We start from the raw sequence: 27770 nt of genomic DNA on the forward strand, positions 1-27770 counted from the left end.
TTTTCTCTCATCACGTGCCTGGCCCGAGCCAGTCGGCTGCTCAGTAACTCGATCACTGTGACCGGCCTCCCCGAGCCTCCGAGGAGCCGCGAGGGTGGGCAGCCGCGCAGTGACAGCAGCCGCCTAGGTAGGGGCGGAGGAGAAGGGGAGGCGAGCGTGGGCTGTGGACCGGGACCTCGGAGGAGCTGGGACACGGGCCCCTGCAGAGGTGAGCGGGAACTGCCGGGGAGGGAGCTGTTCGCCACCGTCTGGGCGCTTCCGAGTTCCCTTAAAGAAAGAAAAAGTGCGGTCTTCTCCCCTCTGCTCCCTCTCTGTCCTCCCCCACGTACAAAACAGGTGAGATTTGCCTCTGATCGTTGATCTGGGCCGTCTTCTTGCTGCCCAGAGCCCCCGACAAGGCCCTTGCTGATGCCTGCAGACTCTGCCTTTGTGCCATGCCCTCCTCTGTCCTCCTGTCCGGCTAGCACTTGACAGTCTGTCCTGTCAGATGGTCAGGGTTGGGCTTCACAACCCTGTGTATAAAGGGCAAACTCTCGAGTCAGAACTCCGAAGAGGAAAAACCAATTGCAAGTCTGGCGGGGAAACCACAAACTGCTTCTCTGACCTGTCCGATCACCTGGAGGGCACATAGGCAATTTTAACGGTCTTAAAACAAGATCAAGGTGTGAGCTAGAGATGGGCTACCGTGTCCAAGCTGTCTTGTCGCCACATACAAAGATGTATCAATGGTCTTAGAATTACTGGCCATTCCGTAGTTGCCGGGAAGGGCTCCCACGAAGCTTCCTGCGTGAGAGGATGCAGTCTGTGTACCGCGATGGCGATGAACGATAAGGCTGGTCGTTTCCAGGGGCTCATGCGGACCCTTTGGGGCTTCAGGCAAGCAAAACAGGATACAGACTGCGGTTTGCTTCAGTTCCATGCACAGTTCCAACCACATCTCTTACATTGAGAGATCATGATTCTAAAATCAACTTGATAAAATGGAAAAGCTCTGAACTCCAGCCTCTGGCCATGGAAAGAAAAGGCCTTAGTCCCAGGGAAAGGTGCTGATACCTTGAAAGCAAATATTGGACACCTTCTGAGGGCAAAACACATTACTTTTTTTTTTTTTAAGGTTTTGTTTATTTATTTGACAGAGATCACAAGTAAGCAGAGAAGCAAGCAGAGAGAGAGAGAGGAGGAAGCAGGCTCCCCCTAAGCAGAGAGCCCAATGCGGGGCTCGATCCTAAGACCTCAAGATCATGACCTGAGCTGAAGGCAGAGGCTTTAACCCACTGAGCCACCCAGGTGCCACAACACAGTGCTTTTTATTCAGTTCTCCTTTCCTTTATTCAGCAGATACTGAGTGTCTGCCACATGGCAGGTTTGTGGACCTCACAGTAAACAAACAGGCAGGCTCATTTTCGCAGGCACGCTATCAGGCGGGAAAACGATACACATACCTCGTAGAAAAGGCAGGGAAAGGAACGTTGGTAGAACAATCCTCAGTCTTTTGGCTCGGAGTCTCACCTTTCTTTCCGGCATTTCGTCTTCTGGAGTGAGAATCTTTTCATCCACAAAAGCCTCATTTGTTCTTAGACCTTGGTCACAGCAGTTCCTCAAATCTTCCTCACCACAGGCTTTAAGCTGGGCAACTACATTTCTGGTCATTGTCCTCCCCCTTAGAGACAGTTTGCTCAGCTTTTTCCAAGACAATGAACAGCCTGAGAGCAGAGGCTGAGGTGGTGGGAGTTCTCATCCTCCTGTCGGTCGCCCTCTCCCGATGTCGTCTCCCACTTATGAAAGAGAATTTGTGCTCTTCCAAACACACACTCGGCGCCCAGCGAAGTCTCAGGAAGCCTGGATTTTCCCAGAAACTGTGGAGTTTGGAACAAGTCAATTCTGCTCATTGAGGCTAATCTTTGCTTATAAAATAGAAGAGGTGGAGTAGACAATCAACGAGGTCTCACTTGTTCTTTTTTCTCCTTTGAAAGTAAATAATTCTAGTAATTTCACAGTATGTTTACAAAGAAACAGTACATAGTCATGTAAAGATGGTATGTCTTACACCTATAAAATGGGAACCCTCATCAACCATGCAGAATATTCAGGGACCTAGAATCTGAAAGAGGGACACCTGGGTGGCTCAGTCGGTTAGGCATCTGCCTGTGGCTTAGGTCATGATCCCAGGGTCCTGGGATAGAGTCCCTCATGGCTCCCTGCTCAGCGGGGACCCTCTTTCCCCCTTTGCCTGCCTCCCCCTGCTTGTGCGCTCGCTCGCTCGCTCTCTCTGACAAATAAATAAAAGCTTTAAAAAAAATCTGAAAGTGTCAGGCTGCAGAAAAAACTTAAAGTCTCTACCCCCCCACACCCTCACCCCATTCGTCTATTCTGTCTCTTGTCTGTATTCAGATTCTCAAGGTCATGAACATCAGCTTTAGCCTCACTGTATCATTTTCTAGACCGAAAATTCTGCAATAAATAGCTTGTATAGTCAGAATCAAAAGAACCATACTTAAAAAGTATCTAATTTGGATAATCTCACAATATGTATCAACTTCCCTTTAAAGGGGAATCAGTTCGTTGTTACGAAGTATTAGAATATTTTTCTTTGGTGCCTTTCTTGTTAGGAAGTATTAGAATATTTTTCTTTGGTGCCTTTCTTTCTTTCTCTTCCCTAAATGTATTCCCATCCTATGCAATTTCATATTCTCCTCCTACATACTTTCTCACTTGAAAAATCAAAGCTATGTAGTATTACTTTATTAAATACGGCAAGAAGTTGTATCTATCCCCTATGGCTACCTTTGTATCTTGCATACAGTAAAGGTTTCTTGAAAGAATTATTACTATTTTAGAGAAAACATGTTCTGTTTTCCCTCTGGTATTAAAACACAGGCGCGCGTGCTCGCAGTATCTAATCCATTATTCATGGCTGATAGAGGCTGATCTCATTCCTTTGTGTTCCTTTACAACCCTGATGCCCACCCTGCATGCACAACATCAGCACATTCTACACTTTTTGCAGACTCAGTTGCTATAATAAGCACTGAAATCAAGTTCTGCCACTAAATAGCCATGTAATTTGAAGCTAAACACTGAACCTTTCTATGCCCCCATGTCTTCCAGTGGAAAACAGTAGCATCTGACTTGAAGGGCTCTGAGGTCACGTCTAGTTGTTGGATGGGAGACTTTAAAAGGTAAAGGAAAAGGTCAGAGAGAGAAAGCACAATAAAAATGGAGTGATTATAGCACCTGAACATGTCAAATATTAATAATCGCCATTGGCTTTATTTGCCAAAATCTCTAACTTGAGCATTCCCACTGGCAGTCAATGTGAAGGAACTTCTGCAGTTGAAGACACATCTGCCTACCATGTTTGGGGACTTCCCTAGAACCTTCCTACAGACTCTGTCCACTTAAAACTGAAAACACATCTGCCAGCAGGTAGAGAGGCACAGAAAACAAGCTTCTTTGGCATAAAATATTCAGCAGAATATAGGCTTGTGCAGCTTAGAGGAGTCAGCCTCCTATGTAAATATCTTGGGAGATAGTATGTGGGCGTATTAGCTTAGCCAAAGAACACATATTTGGAAGTGCTTCTTTGCCTCCACTGAGATCAGATGTGGACAGAAAAATGTTGGGACTCCTGCCGCCAAAGAGGCCTTCCCAGCACCAGAAGATAAACAGTCACCTTTCCTTTGGCCAGAAGGTTTACCCGGAGCCGAGGGTTCCCGTAGAACTTCTCTCATTGCTCAGTCTGGTGGCACTCAGTTTCCATCCTATGGACACAGTGGGCGTCCAACACTCTGCCTTTGTTTTTTGTTTGTTTGGTTTGGTTTGGGGTTTTTTTGTTTGTTTGTTTGTTTTTGTTTTTAAAGACTATTTATTTATTTGAGAGAGAGAGTATGCACATGAGTGGAGAGAAGAGTAGTGGGAGAGGGAGAAGCAGACTCTGCTGAGCAGGGAGCCTCGTGAAGGGCTCGATCCCAGGACCCTAGGAACATGACCTGAGCGGGAGGCAGACACTTATCCCACTGAGCCACCCAGGTGCCCCAGGACTCTCTCTGCCTTTGGAATCAAGCAGAGCTGCCTCCTTCCAGGGTCAAGGTCTCATGGTACAGACAGTCATCCTCATCTCTCTTAGTTCTTGTTTTTACTTTTAATATCTGGTTCTGTTTATTTATACTTTAGACCCAGTCTCCATCTCCAAAGAGTTTGACATAGCTTCCAATAAAGGATATATACAATTGGACAGCTGCAAATAGGTAAAACCTGATAAGAAACCATCCAGCACAAATAAATACCTTTCGTACTGTTCTGAATTGTGATCTGTAGAAAAAAGAACCAGAAGCTTTGCTGCTACTGCTCTTCTTTGGGACCATGTAAAGTTGTTAACCTTTCTCCTGATCCCCTCTGCCTCCCCGTCCCTGTCACCACGAAAAAAGAAGAAGAAACAAAGCACTGGTTCTTTTTTTTTTTTTTCGATGTTATGTTAGTCACCATACAGTATATTAGTTTTTGATGTAGTATTCTATGATTCATTGCATACAACACCCAGTGATCATTGCAATACATACCCTCCTTAATATCCATCACTGGGACCCCCCATCCCCCTACCCCTTCCCCTCTGAAACCCTCAGTTTGTTTCCTAGAGTCCACAGTCCCTCTGATTTCCTCCCCGCCTTCATTTTTCCCTTCCTTCTAATATCCTCTATGCTATTCCTTGTGTTCCACATAGAAGTGAAACCCTATGATAATTGTCTTTCTCTGCTTGACTCCATCAGAGTTACCTTTAATAATTTAATGAAAGCTATGGACCTTTCTATCCTGAAGAATGAACATGGAAAAAATTGGCCTATACTTTCAGGGGAAACAGACTTCTCAAAGGAATTGAAATTAATCTGATTTTTGAGAAAGGGAAAGTTAATTAAGGAGAGAGCTAATTACTCTTCAAATCTTCAATAAAATGTTTCCAACAAATGGGCATTGAATTTATTTTAAAAACTTTTAACAGTTCTGTAATTTTCTAAATAGGTAAAAACATACTCACGGTACCAAATTCAAAAGGCAGGAAACAGCATATAGTAAAAAGATAGCCTTCCTTCTATCCTGTCCCCTAGTGGCCCGGTTCACCTCACCAAAAGCCACCATTGTAAACAGTTTCTTAGATACTCTTCCAGCAGTAGTCTAATATTCTATGTATTATCCCATGCACACTTAAACAGGACACACACACACACAAATATTCCATGCATTGTTTATTTTTCCCACTTAATACTTCTGGAGAGTACACACAAAGCCTTATTCCTTTACTGGATGAAAATTGTTTCACCATTGGATGCAATATAATTTTCTTAACCAGCTGCTATTGATGGACATTTAACTTGTTTCTAATCTTTAGCCATTAAAAACTGTTACATTGAACATCTTTATACATACATCATTTTTTATATAGGACTGTATAATAAAAAAAAAATCCCCCAAAGTGTATTTGAGCATTAAATTTAACTCTGAGCTTAATTGGCAGCCGAAGCAAAAAGGCGCACATGGAGGGACCAAAATGGATCGCCTCAGTTTTGTTTTGCGTGTTACAAAAAAGTATACCACTTCTTCCAAAGAGGAGAACTGTACACTAATTTCTATGTAGAATTTAGCATCTCTATATTCATACAAAGTACATGGCTTCCTTTGGAGAATGAAATAATGGAGTAGGGAATACCTTCAGTGGCAGTAGTGATATTCATGTTCACACATCTATCTTGATTTTTTAAAGTTTTTTTTTAAGGTTTTATTTATTTATTTGAGAGAAAGAGTGTGAGCGAGAGCGAGAGCATGAGCAGAGGGGAGGTAGAGGGAGGAGCAGGCTCCCGCTGAGCAAGGAAACCAATGCAGGGCTCAGTCCCAGGACCCTGGGATCAAGACCTGAGCTGAAGGTAGATGCCGAACTGACTGACCCACCCAGGTGCTCCTATTTTTTTTTTAAGTTTTTATTTAAATTCCATTCAGTTAAGACAAAAAACAAATAAGTTCCAGTTAGTTAACATACAGGGTGATATGTCAGGCGTACTGTGTACTGACTTAGCACATCATACAACACGTGCCCTCTTTCATGCCCATCACCTGTTGCACCCGTGCCCCACCTCCTCCACCCAGCTCATTCTTGATAGCTAAGGGTCTCTTTCTTGGTTTACCCTCCCTCTCTTTTCTTCCTCCCTGTGTTCATTTGTTTTGTTTTTTACATTCCACCTACTAGTGAAATCATACGGTATTTGTCTCTGATTTATTTCACGTGGCATTATACTCTCTAGCTCCATCCACGTCATTGCAAATCACAAGATTTCGCTCTTTTGATGGCTAAATAATATTCCACTGTGTACACGTATGTGTGTGTGTACATACGTGGATATATATATAGTTTATCTATTCCATATGTATATATAATATATATATTCCGTACATACACACACACCGCACATCTTTATCCATTCATTAATCGATAGATGCTTGGGCTGTTTCCATAATTTGGCTATTGGAAATAGTGCTGCTATAGCCATCGGGGTACATGTATCCCTTTGAATTAGTGTTTTTGTGGTCTTCAGGTAAATACCTAGTAGTGAGATTGCTGGATCATAGGGTAGTTCTATTTTTAACTTCTTTTCTTTTTTTAAAGATTTTATTTATTTGAGAGAGAGAGAGAACGAGCTGTGGGGAGGGCCAGAGGTGGGGAGAGAGAGAGAGAGAGAATAGCAGACTCCCTACTGAGAGCAGGAAGCCTGATCCGGGGCTCAATCCCAGGACCCGGAGATCATGACCTAATCTGAAGGTGGACGCTTAACTGACTGAGCCCCCCAGACACCCCTATTTTTAACTTTTTGAGGAACCGCCATACTGTTCCCCACAGTGGGTGCACTAGCTTGTGTTCCCACCAACAGTGCAAGAGGACTCCCCTTTGACCACATCCCTGCCAATACCTGTTGTTTCTTGTACTGTTGATTTTAGCCGTTCTGACAGGTGTGAGGTGATCTCTCAATGTAGTTTTGACTTGCATTTCCCTGATAATGAATGATGTTGAGCATCTTTTCATGTGTCTGTTGGCCACCTGGATGTCTTCTTTGGAGAAGTGTCTATCCATGTTTTCTGCCCATTTTTAAATGGATTATTCATTTTGGGGCATTGAGTTTGATAATTTCTTTATGTATTTTGGATACTGACCCTTTATCAGATATGTCCTTTGCAAATATCTTCTCCCATTCCATAGGTTGCTTTTTAGCTTTGTTGATGTTTCCTTGGCTGTGACAGAACCTTCTTATTTTGCTGTAGCCCCAGTAGTTTATTTTTGCTTTTGTTTCCCTGGCCTCAGGAGACCTATCTAGAAAAAAGTTGCTACAGCCGATATCTGAGAAATTACTGCCTGTGCTTTTTCAAGAGCGTTTATGGTTTCATGTCTCAAACTTAGGTCTTTAATCCATTTCGAGTTTATTTTTGTATGTGGTGTAAGACAGTGGTCAAGTTTCATTCTTTTGCGTGTAGCTGTCCAGTTTTCCCAACATAGTTGACAAGATAGTCTTTTTTCCCATTGGATATTCTTCTTGCTTTGTTAAGAATAATTGACCATATAATTGTGGATTCAGTTCTGGGTTTTCTATTCTGTTCCGTTGATCTGTGTGTCTGATTTTGTGACATCTTGTTTTGTTTTTTTAAGTATGATCTAGGGGCACCTGGGTGGCTCAGTGGGTTAAGCCTCTGCCTTCAGCTCAGGTCATGATCTCAGGGTCCTGGGATCGAGCCCCGCATCGGGCTCTCTGCTCAGTAGGGAGCCTGCTTCCCCCTCTCCCCCTGCCTGCCTCTCTGCCTACTTTGTGATCTCTGTTAAATAAATAAATAGCATCTTTTTTTTTTTTTTTTTTTAAGTATGATCTAGGGGCACCTGGGTGGCTCAATGTGTCAAAGCCTCTGCCTTCGGCTCAGGTTATGATCTCAGGGTCCTGGGATCGAGTCCTGCATCAGGCTCCCTGCACGGAAGGGAGCCTGCTTCCTCCTCTCTCTCTGCCTGCCTCTCTGCCTACTTGTGATCTCTGTCAAAGAAATAAATAAAATCTTAAAAAAAAAAAAAAGAATGATCTAACTAAAACCCAGCATTCCTTGAATAAACTAAAATGAAATCAAGGAGGAAAAGCTTCAGTTTTGAGGTTGGAGATCATGTGTCTGAGTGCAGAGAAAACCTGGGCATTGTCCTCCTCTAAAGATTTCTTGGGTATGCCGGATCTCCTGCCCTGCTCAGTATTTTCTTAGCTCTGGCGCGGACTTCTAGCTTAATACTTTCCATACAGATTTTGGAATGATGGGTTTATGTAAATGAGGGTTTCTCATTTATCGTTGCATCTCCACGGTTCCTTGCACAAGGTAAGTTCTAAACAAATGTCCCTGAAAGGAACAGATGAGTTTCTAAAGATCAGAGACCATGTCCCATTAGCTTCTTGACCTCTTGGCAAGGATAATAGGTGATGCTCAGTTGGGGAAAAGCTAGGATGAGGCTCTGGCTTATAAGTGAAGTTCCTACAGCAGAGCAGTCCCAGAAGCTTACCAAATAAACCCCAGTCCTTTTGTTTCCTTCTCCAGAAGGGATGGTTATTTCAACAGGGTCAACAGAGCCTTTCACAGCTCCCAGCAAGAACTGAGGATGGAAATCCAAGGTGATAGAAAAGGTGATCCAAGGTGATTCTGCCGGTCTGCAAATAACTTGTACACATTGGGAGTCTCAGCTCAAGGTGCTTCCTTTGACCCTTGGTTCCTTATCATTAAGACACTTGGTCGGCTCAGCCCCAAAGGTCCTAGAACCACTACGTTCCTCATGCTGAAAGATCTGTGCTTTTCAGAATTCCAGGCAGCAAGCTGCCAGATTGAAAAATGACCCTGTCTTGTCCAAGAATCTATCCCCATGTAAAGGGTGACTTCTTGGAACGGGCCCCTAACCACATGCAGGATGTGGAGCAAACTTGGAATCAGGCCAACAGGAGCTGCTCAAGACAGGGCAGACAGAGAAAACTGTTATTTAAGGGAGAGTTTTTGGAAATGCTTTAACACCTGGATTATTAAGTAACATGTGCTGTCCGAGATGGGGTGCAGGGGTGTTCACCACAGTTGGGGCTGACTTCCCATCCCTTCCTTTTGGAAGCCTTGGGTGGTGAGGAATATGACTACAGAGCACCCACGAGCACGCAAGCAAGCCAAGGACTCCTGGCTGCCATCCCAGGTCAGACAAGAGAAAATGCTGGTGGCTTTGCTCCAGTCCATTGCTTCTCTTCCATCGCTTTCCATGAGAACTCGCAGTGAGGCAGAGTTCACACCTACAGGCCTGCTAACAGGCTCTCCTCTATCACCTGGAACAGAGGGAGTTGGAAGAAGGAGGAGGGATAGCAAAGAAGCTGGCCTCTAGGGGCGGGGCCAAAGCGTGGCTGAAACTCTTTCTCCTGCCTCTAGGTGGGGATTGGGCTGATTGACACCACACTACGCCCTCTGGTTCCTTTCCTTAAATCAGGTGCTGGCTCCCTGACTGGATATCAGATGTCCCAGTATTCCTGCCTGACAGCTTTTCCTCTGAGCTGACCGCATCCCTCCTGCATACCGTCGTCCCAGTGAGATGGTGAGGAGCTTGCATGTCACCTCCTCCTGCTGTCCTCACTCCTCAGACCCTGGAAGGCACTTCATAGGTCACTGCTGTCTTTCTCCAGCCTAAATAATCTACAAGAAATGTGGATCATAGAGAAGAAGTATTTCCTAAGGTCATAGTTGGTCAACATGCACCTAGAATAATACAAGCGAGAACAATCAAACTCAAAAGAATAAAATATCCTTAGAGATACTGAAAGCCAGGCTTTGATCCTGGCTGTGCCATCTATGAACTCTGGGAGGTTGTCAGCCCTCCTTTATTGAGTTTCCTTCATCCTCATCACAGAGCAGGACCAGATGATCTGTAATGCTTCCCTTCAGCCAGCTTAGGACACCCTTCCACAAGGACAATAAACAGTGTTGGTGAGGATCTAAGATTAGAGCCCTCATACATTGCTGCTAGAAATGTAGAAAGGTGCAACCACTTTACATTCCTGGAAAGGTTCAGTGTCGTGACTGTAGGGCCCAGCATGTCCACCCCTAGGCATGTATCCAGTGAAATAAAAACATGTCCACGCAAAAGCTTGTGCATGAGTTACCATGAGAACTACAGAGTGGCAGCAGCCACTGTCTATCTAGCCACTGTCTGTCTACCCAGCAGCCATCTGTCTACCCACAGATGAATGGATAAGTGAAATACGATACATCCACGTAACAGAATGTTCCTTGGCAATCAAAAAATGACGTAGTGATCCATGCTATAACACAGATGACCCCTGAAGACATGCCCAGTGAAAGAATCTGCTCACAAAGGGCTACATAGCGTATGAATCCATTTATCTGAAATGTCCAGAATAGGCAAAGCCAGAGAGACAGAGAGTGGATCACTGGATGCTAAGGGCTAGAGTCGGGGCAGAAGGAGAAAGGAATTAGAAATTGATGAGTAAAGGGTGCAGGGTTTCCCTTTGGGACAATGAAAATGTTCTAACATGAATCATGGTGATGAGTGCACGACTCTATGAACATACTAAAAGCTGAATGAATGCACATTTTCAATGGGTAAATCATATGGTATGTGAATTGTGTATCAATAAAGACATATATTTAGGATTTTATTTATTCCTTTGGGAGACAGAGAGAGGACCGGCAGTGGGAGAGGCAGAGGGAGAGGAAGAACAAGACTCCCCGCTGAGCTGGGAGCCCAACGTGGGGCTCCATCCCAGGACCTTGAGATCATGACCTAACCTGAAGGCAGATGCTTAACTATCTGAGCCACCCAGGAGACCCAAGACATTTTTTTTTTTTTAAGATATTGTCAGAGAGAGCACAAGCAAGGACAGCAATAGGTAGAGGGAAAAGCAGGTTCCCCATGAGCAAGGAGCCCAGTGTCGGGGTCGATCCCAGGACCCTGGGATCGTGACCCCAGTAGAAGGCAGATGCTTAACTGAGCCACTCAGGCACCCCATGTTATCTTTTAAAATTTAAATGCCTTTATTGAGGTACACCCAGGTAGCTCAGTGAGTTAAGCATCTGCCTTCTGCTGGGGTCATCAGGCTCCTTGTTCAGCGTGGAGCCTGGTTGTCCCTCTCTCTCTGCTGCTTCCCTGCTGGTGCTCTCTCTGTCAAATAAATAATATCTTATTAAAAAATGAGAACAAATACAATTTTAATTTTTTAGAGGTTTTTATTTATTTCTCAGAGAGAAAGAGAGAAAGGGAGAAGCACGCTCTCCGCAGAGCAGGGAGCCCAACATGGGACTCGATCCAGGACCGTGGGATCATGACCCGAGCTGAAGGCAGCCGCTTAACTGACAGAGCCACCCAGGCGCCCCTAAATACAATTCTAAAGTCCCCTCAGCCTTACCAGCAGAGCATGTGATCCAGCTGTTAGATTGTTGCCATGCTGGTGGGTGAGAAATAATTTCTCATTGTAGTTTTATTTTTTTTAATGTTTTATTTATTTGAGAGAGAGAGACAGAATGAGGAGTGGAGCAGAGTGGGGAGGGAGAGGGACAAGCAGACTCTGCACGGAGGAGCCTGATGCCGGGCTCAGTCCCATGACCCCGAGATGATGACCTGAGCCAAAACCAAGAGTTCACCACTCAGCTGACTAGGCCACCTACGTGTCCCCTCTCATTGTAGTTTTAGTTCACATTTCTCTTATCACGGAGTAAGTTCAGCATCTGTTCAGTTCAAAGTGCATTTACATTGATTTCCTTTTATCATATGTTACATTCCTATATATGTCTGTTTCTGGACTTTCTCATGCATTATATATGTCTGCCTGTTCATGTGCTAGCACCACACTTACTAGAGCTTTGCAATAAGACAGGTAGTGAGATACTCAACAAATCAAGCTGGCTGGCAACTCAGGGCAAGCGCCATCCCCAGCCACCCAACTACCAAATCCAGCCACTGTCTCAGGCTGCCATTTTCCTAGAAAAACCATGGCATTGTTTCAGATACAGAGAAACGCTTTAAGTTTGTTGCAAAAACACTTAAGAGGAATGCCAGGAAGCTACTGGAAAAGGCCAAGATTAAAAAGGGCATTCAGAAGGGCACACACAAGTTGCAAGAATGCATACTAAAGACACAAACCATCAGAAAACCCAAGCAATTAAAAAACAACAACAACAAAAAAACAAAAAAAACAAGCAATTAATTTCTTGAGGTTAAGGCCTAAACCTGATGCCATGGCAGCCTGGGAACAAACTGCAGTGACAATGAGCAAAGGCAAATCTGTGGCCAGTGTCGCAACTATGCGTGTCGCAATGAGGAGTATGAATGCGGACAAAAAATTTTCTGCCTGGAAGGATAAATAGCATAGATCTTTTGAGAGAGAATGATATAGAGAGATCACTCACATTTACATAACTTGTTGCAGTATTTTGTTATAACTGTTCTATTTTATTGTTATTAATCTCTTATTGTTCCTAACTTACCAATTAAGCTTTATTATAGGTATATACATGCATAGGAAAAAGCATAGTACATGAATGGTTCAGTGCCTCCTGCAGCTTCAGGCACCCTCTGGGGGTCTTGGAATGTATCCCCCACAATTAGGAGGGGACTACTGCATCCAAAAATAGTGAGGATTTTACCTTTCTCTTCCCAATTCTTTACCTTTGCTTATTTTCTCTTGTCTAATTGTGTTGATGAACGCCCCATTGAATGTTAAAAGTAGTGCTGATGGTGAATATAATTCTTTCGTTCAAGACTTTCATAGTCCTGTGCTATCTTGAATTTGGCTCCAGCTCCACCCCCGGTTCCTCTCTACTCCCATCCTGGGGCCTTTCCTGCCATTCTCTTCTTAGTTGCTGGACTTCAGCCTGTATTGCTAGGCTTGCTTCCAGCTGGACTATGGGCAACTTGAAGGCGGTGTCCTTGCCGTGGTTTTCCCAGTGTGCTCTGCAGTACCCATGAAAGGCCACGGGGCCTGGTACACAGTAGGTCCCAGTGGATCGTGCTTGTTTGATTAAATTACGTGGGTTGGATTTCATGATGTCGTTGGTATCTCCCCCAGTGGGTCAGCTTAGGGAAGTTCCGTTCTTTAGCAGTGCAAACTTCTAGCTTCTGCTTTCTGCCAAGAAGGGATGGGAGTCGGGACTGGGTGAGAAGACATTTGCCAGAGCCAGTCTGTACCCCATAGACCTCAGGTGACGGCCATTCCCTTTACCAACCCACAGCCCATAGCTTACGTAGCCTTCCAGAACCACATAGGAACAAGTCCAAAATGCAGTTTCCTAGCCTCTGCCCTAAGAGACTCTGATTTGGAGCGTAGCCTGGAAATCCAGGCTTCGACCAATCCCCAGGTGACCGATGTAGGAGTTCCCGAGGTCCATCTGGGCCAACACTGGCCCAACGAACCAGATCCTCTGATTCAGCTTCTCAGTGTACATGGGCTATGCAAGTCCTGTTGAAAGGCCGCAGGAAGGGCACACCAGAAAGCCCATCCTCATGGTGGTTATAGTCCCCCAGCAGAGATCACACAACCGGGGACCCTGTTGTTATTCTCATTTTATGGCGAAGGAAATCGAGGCTCAGAGAGGACATTTTGACCAAGGTCATAAAACCAGTAAGTGACAGACCCATTGATGATAGAACCTTGAGAAAGGTGTCAGATTTCCAGACTCACTGTCTAATGATTCCTGCATGTAAATACACCGTTCATTCAAATCCTGTTGAACAGGTTACAAAATGCTTCCATTTCAGTCAGTGTTACAAAAACAGCCCCTGTGTGTGGTAGCCTGAGTTCACAGAGGTTACACCAGCTGTCCATGCAGATCATGGGCCTGGCCCTGGCTTCAGTCTTGGGGCTGTAGGCCATCAGCAGTTAGGGTGCCGTGGAGGTACAGAGGAAAGCTTTCTCCTGAATGAGACGGGGTTATGCTGAGGCAGGGAGTAAAGCTATTCCAGGGGAGAATTTGTCACAGTTCCTCCTGTAGAGAACCCTTTCCTTGCCGAGGGAGTCCCCCACTGCCAACTCTGATTCATGTTACCTGTGCCCACACCAATTCCATCTCCAGATGTGGGAGCCCAGACAGAGGTTATCTAACTCCCCAGATGGTTTTAGTCAGTAGCCAGCTTTAAAAAACCACACCTAGCCATTCCCCTTGACATTCTTCAGCCAGTCTTTACACTTGCTTGGTTGCCTCTGAACATGACCTCATGACTCACTGGTGCTTTCTTGTTCCAGATGAAGGGAGAAGCTGGAAGAATGCAACACAGTGACAAGCCAAAGCAGGTAACTCCTGGCACCCCACCCACGGAGCTAGTGAGAAGGCAGCCACTGGCTCCTTCCATAGCTGCCCGTGCTATGTATCTGGGGTCTCCACCAAGGTCTAGGAGTTGCTGACACCTTCGTGGTGTGCTCATTTCAGTAGCTGGGCAAAGACCACTGGATTCCTGGCTGCCATATAACTCAACTCCTTTGCCCATGCAAGGTGAGGTAGCACGATGCCTGGAGAAGACCTAAAAAGCCTGAGGCCATCTTCCCATTGTCTCCTGGCCCCAAGGAATGCTCTGTTCCTCAGGCCTTTGAAACCACCCCTTTTTATAACTGCTCTGGAGATAGGAGAAGCCCACTGGAGGCTGGAAACTGGGACTGGGAACCAACCCAGCAGACTTCTGAGCTGACTTCTGCCCTGTGCTCTTGCATGGCACAGAGACCTTTGGCTTGTTTATAGTCCTTTCACTTGGGCTGCCAGAGAGAGATAACACAATCTCGCCCCCAAAAAAGTAGCTACTCTTCTATGCGAAATTGAGGTTATTTATTAATTTAGCTTGATCTGATTACACGCAAATGAAAAATTCCTAGCGAGTCTGGAAAAGTTTGTGAAAAGGGTCCTCTGAATACTAAAAATGGAGTAATTGCCAAGCCTGAGTTAAATGTTTGGCAAGCTTGAGGGTGAGTGTTCCATGGCCTGCTTAAAAGAACAAGTTCCCCTGATTGGTCCATCCAGCCCTCAAGGAGAGAGGGGAAAGTTCATTTCCAGAGCTCAGGGCCCTGAGGGGCATTAGTTTCAAAAACTTTTCACTGGCCACAGAAAACAATTTTATTTTTAAAATTTCATTGAAAAGTTTCAAACACTTTTCACTGGCCACGGAAAATAACTGTTCTCTTTGGTCTTTTCGATCAGAAGTGCGAGAAGGTAACGCTGAAAATAAACAGACAGCTCAGTTCAAACAGCCTGCTCCTTCCGAGCTCCAAAGTCTGAGTTAAAACATGGTGTCCTGTTAGAGCAGCTTCCTGTAGCCAATGGCCCCTGAGCCTGTGTCCGTGGTCCAGCTCGCTGACTGCAGAACTTCGGGCACACAGCTGCAGGGACCAGCCAGCTCTCTCCCGGGAAAGGATATAAGCAGACTCGATCTGGGCTTCGAAATAGGAGAGGGAAGGGACTTTTGTCATTTCTGTCCACGGTACAGTGGAAATTGGTGACACAGCCAGTAGCATTTTCTTTCTATAAATCTGGCAGCTCATTTGACCATCAAGTTTGCAATGATCTCTACTTTAGACTTTTTGGAGCAGACTAGGTCAGGGACCGCCCAGTGATGGCCAGAGGTCCGTTCTTTCCCTTAGAACTGCTTGTTATCCTGGGCAGGGGCAGCCCAGGCTCCTCCCGCTAGAAGCAGAGGAATTATTAAAAGTCAGAACATGTGTTCATTCGTTCTTTTTTCTTCCTGAGCAAGAGTGGAATGGGTATGGGGAAAGAGGTGTGGCCCATGAACAGTTTCTGCAGATGTTCCTGTGCTGGCTGGCTCTGCCTTGCCTGCCCACTGGAATTAGCTGGGGAGGTTTAAAAATAAAACAAAAACAAAAATAAACAAACAAAAAGAAACAGAGAGACCCAGGTCTCACCCCGGAGACTCTTATGTAATCAGGCAGGGAAGGAATCTCGGGACTGGGATTTTTTTAAAAGCTCCCAGGTGATTCCAATGCCCCGAGAATGGGCATCTCTGCTCCACAGGAGGAGTGGTACTGAAGGCCCACTGCTGGGGAAGGCGTACCTGTCCTTCTCAGGGTGACAGAACTGCATGCTAGTTGCTGTGGAGTCGGGTTTCTTCTCTTCCCTTCCCCAGCCTTGAACTCTCATTTTCCTGAACACACCCATATACAGCCCCAGAGCTCTTGATAAGAAGAGCCTCCCACAGAAGCTGGGGAAAGGTCAGCAGATGTGTGATGCTGACGTGGTTGAGATACTGATCCCACATCTTCCTGCCAGGACTAGTTGTGAGCTGTCTGTAACAGCAGGAGGCTCGCTGGGGCCTGACACTTTCTTGTCCTCTAGGAGGGACACATCTGGGGCTCCATGAGGAGGACAGCTTTCATCTTGGGCTCTGGCCTTCTCTTGCTCGTGGCCTTCTGGAACTCAGTCACATGGTGAGCTGCCAGCTTTCCTTCACGACCTGGGGACAGTGTGCTGGGGGTCCTGAGGCGGAGCGTGCGGTAACAAACTGTCCACCCTCCAGTCTTCACCCAGAAACCTCTATGACTTCTCTTCCAAGGCATCTTCAGAGATTCTGGGGCGCTTCTGGCTATTTTTGGCAAGCCCAGTGGGAGAGGCTGCTGTCGACATTCGAAGGGAAGGAGTGGGCCCTCTACATTATAGGTGAGCCTTCCAGACCACAAGTGCTTAGGGTTTGGGTACACGATCACAGCTTAATTCTTGGTCTGTGGTTTTCTTCTCTACTTTGAGATTTCTCAGCTCCTTATTCCAAGGAATGAAGATGTTTATGACAGTGGTAATCCAAAAGAGGGCTAATCATAGGCAGTCTGAAATGGCTGCCTAAGGATTTCTAAGAAAAGAACCTGAGACTCCCCTCCCCCTGAAAATAGAAAATTTTAAAAACAAACCGTGTATCTGAAAATGAATACATGTTTCGAGTACCAGTCCTGCTTCTGGATGTCGGGTCCACAAGCACAGAGAGCCGCTCGATCTCCTGTGAGACTGTGTCCTCATCCCTGGTATAATTTAGCTCTTGGGGCTTAACAACAAGTGGTCACTTAACATTAATATTTACTGATGTTGTGAATGACTCACAACAAGCCAAAGATAATACGGTAAAAGAAAAAAGACATTTTAACATAGATATTTATATCAGCATTATCGACAATGGTGAATGTCCTCAATCACGAGTTCATTCACGCAAAGAATGTTAATGTTACTCTGCCAAATTTTTATGGAGGATATAGAGATACTTAAGATGAATTGTTTATCTCATTTAAAAAACTATGTCACAGGGCTGCCTGGGTGGCTCAGTCAGTTAAGCATCTCCAGTTCTTGATTTGGGCTCAGGTCATGATGTCAGGGTCCTGAGATGGAGCCCCGTTTCAGGCTCTGTGCCCCATGAGGAGTCTGCTTGGGATCCTGTGCCTTTTCTCCCTCTGCTCCTCTCCCCACTTCCCCTAACTCCCACGTGTGCACTGTCTCTCAAAAAAAAAAATTTTTTTTTTTTTTCTAAAAAATAGTAATAAAGGGGCGCCTGGGTGGCTCAGTGGGTTAAAGCCTTTGTCTTTGGCTCAGGTCATGATCCCAGGGTCCTGGGATCGAGCCCCACATTGGGCTCTCTGCTCTGCAGGGAGCCTGCTTCCTCCTCTCTTTCTCTCTCTGCCTGCCTCTCTGCCTACTTGTGATCTCTGTCTGCCAAATGGATAAATAAAATCTTTAAAAAAAAATAGTAATAAAAAACTATGTCACAGTCTAGAAGGGGAAATAAAAAAAAAAGTGCCAATTGTCACAAGCAAAAGTACAAATCAAATGTCCTTGACAATTGTTTTCAGCTGGAAGAACTCTGCAAACAGGCTAAACATTAAGTATGACAGGTTCACTGCAAGCTGTCATTGAAAAGTCCTTAACAATGTAGATTGCAAACATACCTGGGGAAGTAGTGGGAAAACATTTGATACATATACATACATATATATATATATATATATATATATATATATATATATATATATATGTATATATATTTGTTACAGTGATGGGAAAACTGCCTTTCACCCCAATGATAAGCAAATACGAAGGAGATCAAATTTTAAGTGTTACAGCTGGAAAAAAGTTCAAGATCTTATCTTGTTGGGGCTTTTATTCTGTATTCCTTCAGGAGCCTTTGGATCTACAAGGAGGCACTACCTTGATGGTTGGCCCGCTAGGCAACCACCAACATAACATTATTTTTTTCCAAATTAAGAAAGCATGTAATTTCTGAGAATAAAAGTAAATACATGTTCATTGTTAAAAATAAACATCAGACAATTCCAATAAGCATAAAGTGAAAGTCATATCCAAGAATAACCACAGTTAATATATTAGTATAAGTCCTATAAATAATGTATAAATTAGTATAAATATAGAAGAGTTTATATTGGATATATGGTTGAACTTAGACAATATCAACTATTTTTTTATTCTTTTTTATTGAATAGATTGTGGGCATCTTTCCATGTCAGTTCATATAAACTGACTTTACTATTTTAAGCTGCCCAGTCTAGTCCGTTATATAGAGATACTCTAATCTGTTTATTCCATTTCCTATTAATAGACACTCAGGCGGGGCACCTGGGTGGCTCAGTGGGTTGAAGCCTCTGCCTTCGGCTCAGGTCATGATCTCGGGGTCCTAGGATCGAGCCCCGCATCGGGCTCTCTGCTCAGCGGGGAGCCTGCTTCCCCCTCTCTCTCTGCCTGCCTCTCTGCCTACTTGTGATCTCTATCAAATAAATAAATAAAATCTTAAAAAAAAAAATAGACACTCAGGCTCCTTAAGGGGTCTGTTGTGTTTGTTTGTTTTATGTGGTAATGACTATATATGTGTATGGACATGTGTGGCCTTTTTCTCTCCCCCCCCACCCCCACCAAATTTTCTGTTGCTCTTCTCTTCTTTGGATACTGCCAGATTACTCCCTAGGATCCTGTGTTAGTCCTGTTTCCCCACAGCACTGGCCAAGTGTTTTTCAGGTCCCAGTGGACGCAGGCACTGGGGTTTCTGGTGGGAGCAAGAAGGTACAGGAAGAAGAGTACGGAGACACGGAGTTAAGTGAAATGCCCTTGGCCCTTGGAATATTTAGAAGGAGGCAGCAAAACACGGACAAAGTAACTAGTGCAAGAGTTAGATAACATTGTATTGTTATTCCAATAAATGGGAATCCTAGTGGAGAAAGTGCTTGTTTGTTTATAGTCAGAGATCAGAGATTCTCAGAATGACTTTACTGAAAAGTGGGATACGGAGCAGGAAAAAAAAAAAGTCCTATCTAAATTTTGCAAGTGTGGAATACCAGTTTGCTAAAGTATCTTGCAGAGCATCAGTGCTGTGGGATGTGAATGGGTGGGGTGACCGTACAATTTTTCAACCAAAGAGGAACATTTGTGAGACTAGATGAGGTGGTGTTAATAATTATGCTAGACTGCCTGATGTAAATTCAAACTGTCCTGGGCAAACGGGTACAGGGCCATCATGTTCTTAGGTGTTCTGAGAAAATAGAGTTCTTGGGTGTAAAAAAGGATTGGGAAAGGCTGGGCTTAATTAACCAAGTCAAATGGGTTTCTCTTAGGGCCACTAGCAGGCTATTCTGGACCATGGCTTTTCAAGAAAGTGGGTATGAACACTGTTTAACCAAGGATACCTTGAGAGAGATGAGTTTTCCACTTTGGGAACTGCTGGCTAGATACCTGAACTCCCACTGCTTAGTTCATAGGGTCCTAGAGATTAAGGTTCTGACTGACTCCTAGTCTAGTGTTCATTAGGAACCCTGTCCTACCAAGCACTTCCTCTGCTTCTCCCTCCCTTGGAAATTCATAAAGTGTTCAATGGGCACAGACTCCCAGCTGTCAACCTAAATTTATTTGTAGTTTGTTTATTCATTATTATATGGATTTTATATTTATTATAAATTTTACTTCTTTTTAACAATTTTTTTTTTTGTCTTCAACAACCTAGAAAGTTGTGGTCTCCATTTTACAACTAAGAAAATAGAGACACTCCTTAAGTGACCTGGCCAAGTTCCCCCAGCTAGTCGGTCACCCCAGGACTAAAGATAAGACCCTCTGGCCAGGAGCACCAAGACCTCCCCAGCAAGGGACCATCTACCACACAGCCTTGGTCCCGTCAGGCTGTGTTCCGTTAATACATGTGCTGTGAGAACCCGAAGTGCCCTGATTGTTTCCTTCTGCTCCCTACCCTCAGGTGCCACCCAAGTACCAGTTCTGTTCTTCTGGGCCTTCAACGGGCTTCTGCTGGTGGTTGACACAACCGGAAAACCTAACTTCATCTCCCGCTACCGAATTCAGGTTGGCAAGAATGAACCAGTAAGTGTGGCAGTGGCTTCTCTGGGTCAAAGCATAGAGGGCACGAGCAAAAGCCACACTCAAAATGCTCACCATGGGCCTGGGAGAGAGCATGGCCTCTGCGAGCCAAGTTACTGTGTAGAAGGTTGGAGAGAGGAAGTAATCTGCCCCAGATCTCAGAGCCACCCAGGCAGGACGAATATCCTGGTCCTCTGATTCCCATCCGTGGCTCTGCACCTGCCTGCGCTGCCCCACAGCACTGTGATCAGCATTTTGGGAACCAGAATGATGGGCTCAGCCTAGTACCCGGCTGAGTGCAGAGACATCAGGCAGCTTCCCCCAGTGGCCAGGGTAGGGACGGCCATGGCCGGATGCCGAAAGCACAGAGGAAGATAGCTGTTGGCACAGTGGCTGGCCCACGATGGATAGAGGGGTGTGATGTGTGGGCGGTGGCTGCTTTTCAAGCAGGTCCTCCTTCCCAGTCATTCACTTCAACGGCGGGTGTGTAGCTTATCACCAAGAAACCAGTCCTGGACCCTGCTTACAGGGAACCCTGACCCAGTACCCAGGTCTTCCACTTACATGGCACTGGAAGGGAGCCTCCCCCCACACCCGCACCCCTCCTACCCCTCCAACCCTCCCACACCCACCCCTAGACCGGCCTTCAGCCCAGTCTCCTGATTGTGCTTTGACAACCTCCAGGAGCCTTTTCTTATGCAACAAAGCTCATTCTTAACTCCAGATTCTTTCCCCAGCTCCACCTGAAACGACATTCTGGCTCCCTTCCCAGAGAACACACTCATCTTCTAAATGCCGGCCCAGGTGCCTAGGTGGCTCATCTCGGCATCAGGGCATTCTGCCACAGCCCAGCACTCTTGAAAGCAGAATGGGTGAAAAATAATGCCCTTGACCCAGGATTTCAGAAGAGCCTCTTCCTGAACCAGAGCTACTGGCCAGGTGCACTGGCTCTGCTCATTTGAGACTGTCCCTGCCGGCAGATCTGGGGGCTTCCTCGGGGTTCAGCTTTGCACGCAAGGGCTGGGGCTGATGTCAAAGCCAGTCGCTGGGCTGTTGAGAGCCCTTCATCTGTCAGACCGTGGCGGTCTCCTGACTGGGCACCACGGAGTAAATGCTCAAGGCCAGGGACTGTGTAACCTTCATGGTTCAGACGAGGAAACAGGCTCTGAGGTGTGACATGGGTAGCTGATGCACGCTCCAGCTCTGACCTCAGGGCTCATGCTCTCACCCCCAGGCCACATGAGCTCTCAAGAGTATCCCCCACCTTGACAACATTCATGGTGACAGTCTACAGTGGTTGGAGAGCAACACAGGGAAGGGCTTTTTGCCTGCTGCCAAAGCCGAGGTTCAGAAAGGGGCCATGACTTGCTCAAGGTCAGAGTGTCACTAGGAAACACAGCCTGGGCCCCTCTCATCGGACTCCAGGTCTGGTGCTCCCGCAGTGTAGGCCTCCACAGGCGCCCAGCCCCCTGGCCTGTTTGCTCCCCTGCTCTCCCGGACGGCGGGTTGCCTCTTCCCCTCCCTCCTCACATCCCCAACACCTCCTTCCCTGACCTCCAGGAGGGGGACAGCCTCGCTTCCTCCTTCACTAAGCAGAAGAAAGATCCCACCGGCTCTGTCCACCTCAGCCCGCGAGCAGTACCTGCAAGCAGGCTGTTTGAAAGAGTTGTCTGTAGGGTTTCCAGCTCCTCTCGGTCCACTCTTTCCACCCAGCATATTGTAATTACCAAAAAAGGTAAACATAGATACAGAAGTTGAAACAAAGCAGTACGATGATCACTCAGTCACATCACCTGGATTCACCACTTTTAGACATTTTACAGTATTTGCATTATGTAGATAGTAGAAATACAAATATGTACGCACCTGTAATTTTAACTTAACCATTCGGAAGTAAGTTCCAGACATTACAGATCTCGCCTGCAGTGCTTCAGCTGGTATTTCCCTGATAACCGCAAACCCACCGTCTCCCCTCTTGTGCAAACCTGCTCAGGTCAGGCCCTCACCCCCCGCCGCTCCACCCCAAGTGCTCTCAAAGGTTCCCCTCATTAGCCCTAGCAGGCTTGTCTTCACAGGGGCTTGTCTCTGCATCGTGCTGTATCTTCTCCTACCTGGGTTTCCACTTCTCCCATCTTAGTGGCCGCTCCTTCATGGTCTCCCTTCTGGTGTCTCCTCTGCTCCCCCGCCTCTTAATGCTAAGCATCCTGGGGTTCAGGCCTTGCTCCCCACCTCGGTCTTCACTCCCTCACTTTTCTCTTCCAGTGTCATGACTTTAAATACAGTCTATATGCCGACAGCGCACAGATTTCTATCTCTAGCCGGGGCTCTCTTCTGAATTCCAGGCTTGGATTGCCAAAGGCCTCTTTGACATCTCCCATCCAGAATGTCCCCAAGAGAAGTTCTGATCATCCCCTCAAAGTCCACCACCCACATTCTGGAAGGGAGTTCAGGGCAGGGCCGCCCTTCACTACCCCCACTGGTCCGAGCGGTCATTCTCTTCTGCCTACAGGACTGTTCTCACTCATCTCTCTCGGTCTAGTCTTGCTCCTCCAGTCTGTGGTCCGTGCAGTGACTGGAGTAATCCTGTGAGAGTCTGTCACTTCTCTTCCCATCATGACCCCACATTTCCCTTGTATGAAAAGCCAGTTTTCCCAATGACCTACAAGGCCGTCTATGCTCTCGCGCCTCCCCACCATTTTGGCCTCACCTCCTACTTCCGGTCAGAGATGCCCGCGAGAGGCAGACAGCCTTTCTCCAGCTGTGCCCTTCGCCTGAAGACCCCCTGCAGCTCTCCTTTCGCTCACCTTCCTCCTCTCTTTGTTCAGATCTCACCATCTCCACAAAGCTCACCCTGACCATTCTATTTAAGATTCCTGGCACCAGGAATAGAAACTCGAGAAGGGGAGAAACCTTTGTTTTGCTCATGCTTGCTTCCCAGCACACAGGACACCGCCTGCAGTGTCGAGGGTGCTGCAGACCTATCAGCCGAATCGCTGAAGGAGTAAACATGCTTGACACCCTCCTCTGGCTCAGGGTTTCCAGAAGGTGTATGACTTCATCTACAGGTGCTCCCAAAAAAGGCTGGCCTGGCCTGGCTTCACGTGGGATGGAACTGAAAGCTTAGAGAGTGGATTCGAGTCAGTTAGTCCATGCCGTGCCGGAGAAAGCTGGAGGAAGAGCAAAGCTGAAGCCTGATGACCACTCAGAACCCCTCCAGCTCACGGGGGCAACTCAGGGAGAAATCCCTTCTGACCAGTCCCCAAACTAGTTTGTCAGGACCCAGGAAGTGACCCGTGGTCATGGGGCTATTCCAGGGAGCCCCAGTGCTCTGAGGAAGGGAAGGGTCAGGTACTGATTCTTGGGCAAATGCTGGCTATAGTATTGAGGCCCAGTACTGAGGGTGAGAGATTTTGAAGCCAACTCGCCAGAGAAAACCTGGACAGAGTGCTCAGGCAGGTCCCATCCTGACAGCCCCACCATGAAAACCAGGAAGACCAAGTCACAGGAAGTTTAGTCAAGACCTGGAGAGGCAGTTCTCTAGCTCACCTTCTCTTCACTCTGGGTCTGGTCAGGGAGGCTGGGCCACAGGGCGCAGGTGACCTTGATCTCTGCACCTGCTATGGATGAGGAGGGGCTCAAAGGCTGAAAAAGGAGATCAACCTGAGAGTGGACAGCCTTCTCCAAGCACCCTGGAGGCACCCTACAGTGCCTGTCAGGAGCGTGTCTGGGCCCGGCCGGAGAAAGGGGGAGAACAGTGGTGACATTTGGCAGGAAGAAGACAGGCTCAGGCTGACTGGAGGCTGCTGAGAAGGGAGTTTCCAAAAGCAGAGTTATCACCGGATGGGCCACCCCAGGGCTTGGGCAGCAGCCGGGGACTGCTGGCTATGGCCAGACGTCACACCGAGCATCCACCCCAGAGTGAGGGCCCCCTGAGAGCGGATCACAGCGAAGGCGTTTCTAGAATGGAAAGACCTCCTTCCTTACCTTGGGCAGGTGGACGCCGAGAAACTACGCCAGTCTGTCCGCACAGTTCTCTTCAACCAGTGCGTGATCTCTCTGCCCATGCTGGTCTTCCTCTATCCCATCCTCAAGCTGCGGGGAGACCCCTGCCGCCGAGAGCTACCCACCTTCCACTGGTTCCTCCTGGAGCTGGCTATCTTCACTCTGATTGAGGAAGTCCTGTTCTACTACTCGCACCGGTGAGCTGGTCCCGGCCCAGACACAGCTGGCTGCTCACTCTCCCAGGGCTCACTCGGAAGGGAGGAAATTGAGGCCTCAGAGCAACACCACCTGGCCTCAAAAGCCGCCTCTTAGTTAACGTGGGCACCAACTGTTTGTTCCAAAACTGACAACTTGAGGCAACTGACAGACATCCAGCAAAGAAAGCCGCTGCATTCATGTGCAGTGGGGCGCTTTCCCATTTGTCTCCTTACTGAATTCTTTGTGGGCACCATTCCCGCCATCCCCACAGCTAGTACAGCTGAGGTAGAGAGAGGCAAAGTAACCCACCCCAAAATTATGCAGCTTAAGAGGCGGGGTTAGAACGCAAAGGCAGGTCTGAGTGCCAATCCAATGTGTTTGCAACTTTGCTCCATAGGTGGAACTCTTAGCTCCTACCTTTGGCTTCTCATAGTCTGGTGGGAAAGGGAAAAGGGAGACTGGCAGATTATTAACTGTTAACTATTTTTCCAGGCTCCTTCACCACCCAGCATTCTACAAGAAAATCCACAAGAAACACCATGAGTGGACAGCTCCCATCGGTGTGATCTCGCTCTACGCCCACCCTATCGAGCATGTGGTCAGTAGAGGTCTCCTCTTCAGAGGCAAAGGGCAGAGAGCCCCAACCACATTCCCAAAGGCCTCCCACAGAGAATTAAGACCACAGTGGCCCTTTCTCCCTTCTTCCCATTCACCAGCTACCATTTATTGTTGACCCAGTCTGTGCTAGGCTTTGTAAGATGCCCAGCAGAAGTTATCTCAAACAGTAACTTGTCTGAAAGTTAAAAAGCTGAAGGACTCCAGTGACTCAAGGTCCTGCAACTCTTTCAGCTTCTCCAGATCTGAGTCAAAGAAGTCCTGCTGGTGCCACCCTGGGGCAAAATGGACACCCGTTGGGTCCCCTCCATCTCCCTGGGGCCCACCTTCAAAACAGCCCTCCCTTTGCAGGTCTCCAACATGCTGCCGGTGATGGTGGGTCCCCTAATAATGGGCTCCCACTTGTCCTCCATCACCATGTGGTTCTCCTTGGCCCTCATCACCACCACCATTTCCCACTGTGGCTACCACCTACCTTTCCTGCCTTCACCTGAATTCCATGACTACCATCATCTCAAGTAAGACCTCTTTCCCCACTGTGGGTCCTTGGGCAATAGCCTTCACCTTCTCTCCTGGAGATTCTAGGAGCAGACATGACCCAGGTATCTTCAGTTTCCTTGTGATGGTACTAGTGGAGGGAGAGTTCTAGAGGTTGGCAGAATAAGGACCATGCTGGACCCAGATCACCTTGCTCTCTTCCTTCTTCCGAACACTGGGTCTTCCTGCAGCTGTGGGTTTTTAACCTTTACTTAGGTCCTGGGCCCTTTGAGTATCTAATGTTAAGCTATAGACACTGTTAGAACAATGCATATACACCTAAGAATACTGCACACAATTCAAGGGGAATTGTCCATTTCCTCAGCATAGTGGTTATCACGTCCACCTCACAAGGGGGACTGTCCTCTCTGAAAGCCTCCAGGCTTTTTCAAGTGTGGTCTACAAACCTCCAGCGCCATAATCACCTGAGATAACCTTGATAAAATGCAGGTTTTGGGGTTCTGCTGCACATTGCTGAACCAAAGCGTGTGGGGCAGCAGGACTCGCAAACTGCGTTTTAGTTAAATGTTCTGGTGGGGGATTCTGATGGAGGTGGCCCCTGAACCAACCTGAACAAGCCAAGCTCTGCCACACATTCTGACTTGTGTGCAGCGGAGTCAGATAGCTTTTCAAAAGGAGAGCATAGGTTGTCAGTCCAGAGTGGCCCCATGAATGTGCACAACTCCCTGGGATGTTCTGATGGAGGCGGTCAGCATGTTGGGGATGGGTGTTTGGGGTCAGAGGGCTTAGAAACGTAAGGCTAGCATGAATGAAAAGAACAGCACACCAGTCTCCCGTACTGTCCTCTCTCCTCCAGGTTCAACCAGTGCTATGGGGTGCTGGGGGTGCTGGACCACCTCCATGGGACCGACACAGTGTTCAAGCAGACTAAGGCCTACGAAAGACATATCCTCCTGCTGGGCTTCACCCCACTGTCTGAGAGCATCCCGGATGCCCTGAAGAAGATGGAGTGAGAGAGGGCCCCAGGGCCGTCCTGGCTTTCCCCCTCAGTAGACTGCTTCGATGGCCTGAGGCATTCTGACTGCACCAAACTTGCTCCTCCAGCCATTCACTAATGACAGCACCACTGGGGCAGGGGGTTAAATCAGCTTCCCAGAAAAGCAGGCCAAGGATGGGGTCAGGGCTCCCCCAGCTGCCCCTGTTGTCCCTCTGAAGGAACAAGAAGTTGGCTTAAGGAAGGGGGTAAAACAGCTCCCCAGAATGGAGGCCAGTGAGAAGAAACCCACTTTTTAGAGCGGTCCTGGTGAGTCCCTCTGGTCGTTTGCTGCGGAAGGGAAAAGATGACCCCAGATGACCTTTTTATGACCTTTTTATGACCTAGACAAGATACAGAGAATGCAAAAGTAGCGGTGAGATAGGAAGCTACTGCCAGCTCTGGGAGATCTCCTCCGGGTGCCAGGGAGTGAGGGAACCAGAAGGTATTACTTTGCCCCTTCCTGTCGCTAAAAGCTTTTCTCAAATCCTACTCTGACCAGGGCCAGGACACCCTCATTTCCAAAACACACAAACACACAGTCAGCTAACACAGGCCCCATTTCAACTCTGCCCCATTACAAACATCATCCCTCTGTGAAAAGAAAAAAGCCTATCACAGAGCGCCCCTCCCTGGATGAAAACCGGGATATCAAACAGATGCACGCCAACTCCCACCTTCAGTCAGATGTGGAAACAAACCACAGGCCAAACCCTGCTGACCTGCTAAGCTGGAGATCCTTTTATCCACAGAAGGGAGGGTCAGAGTTCCTGACCTTTGGGGACACCCAACTGAGGGGGCTAGAACCCTCTCAGAAAAGGCAAGAAAAACATGGCTGACCAAAGGGCAAAACCCTTTTCCTTCCCCCAGATGATTAACCAGTTGTCTCAACACCATTATTTCTAATGAAACTTTGTCAGGAACCTTATTATCTGAAACAAAACCAAAGACCTGCGTGGGCTGCAGCAGTCCCCGGCCTGGCCTTACCTCAGCAGCCAGACATTGTCAGGAACCCTGCAGCTCCCAAGGACAA

General features: G+C 47.1%; 1 protein-coding gene across 4 annotated transcripts; it reads left to right on the plus strand.

Annotated features, from left to right (window-relative positions):
• FAXDC2 (fatty acid hydroxylase domain containing 2) lies at positions 1–27576 on the plus strand. Of its 4 annotated transcripts, none has more exons than XM_032337225.1 (10): positions 1–208; positions 9521–9625; positions 14286–14333; positions 16378–16469; positions 16559–16698; positions 20273–20376; positions 24385–24590; positions 25084–25189; positions 25558–25724; positions 26561–27576. In XM_032337225.1, exons 2-10 carry the CDS (start codon positions 9623–9625, stop codon positions 26715–26717), a joined length of 1023 nt encoding a protein of 340 aa, XP_032193116.1. In that variant the 5' UTR covers positions 1–208; positions 9521–9622; the 3' UTR covers positions 26718–27576. The 4 variants fall into 4 exon arrangements, with proteins under 4 accessions (XP_032193116.1, XP_032193114.1, XP_032193115.1 ...); XM_032337223.1 differs by having other exon boundaries at positions 4–208; positions 20273–20394; XM_032337226.1 differs by having other exon boundaries at positions 5–208; positions 16595–16698; positions 20273–20394.
• The last annotated feature ends 194 nt before the right edge of the window (positions 27577–27770 follow it).

This window comes from Mustela erminea, chromosome 3, assembly GCF_009829155.1.
Source record: "Mustela erminea isolate mMusErm1 chromosome 3, mMusErm1.Pri, whole genome shotgun sequence".
Taxonomy (NCBI): Eukaryota; Metazoa; Chordata; class Mammalia; order Carnivora; family Mustelidae; genus Mustela; species Mustela erminea.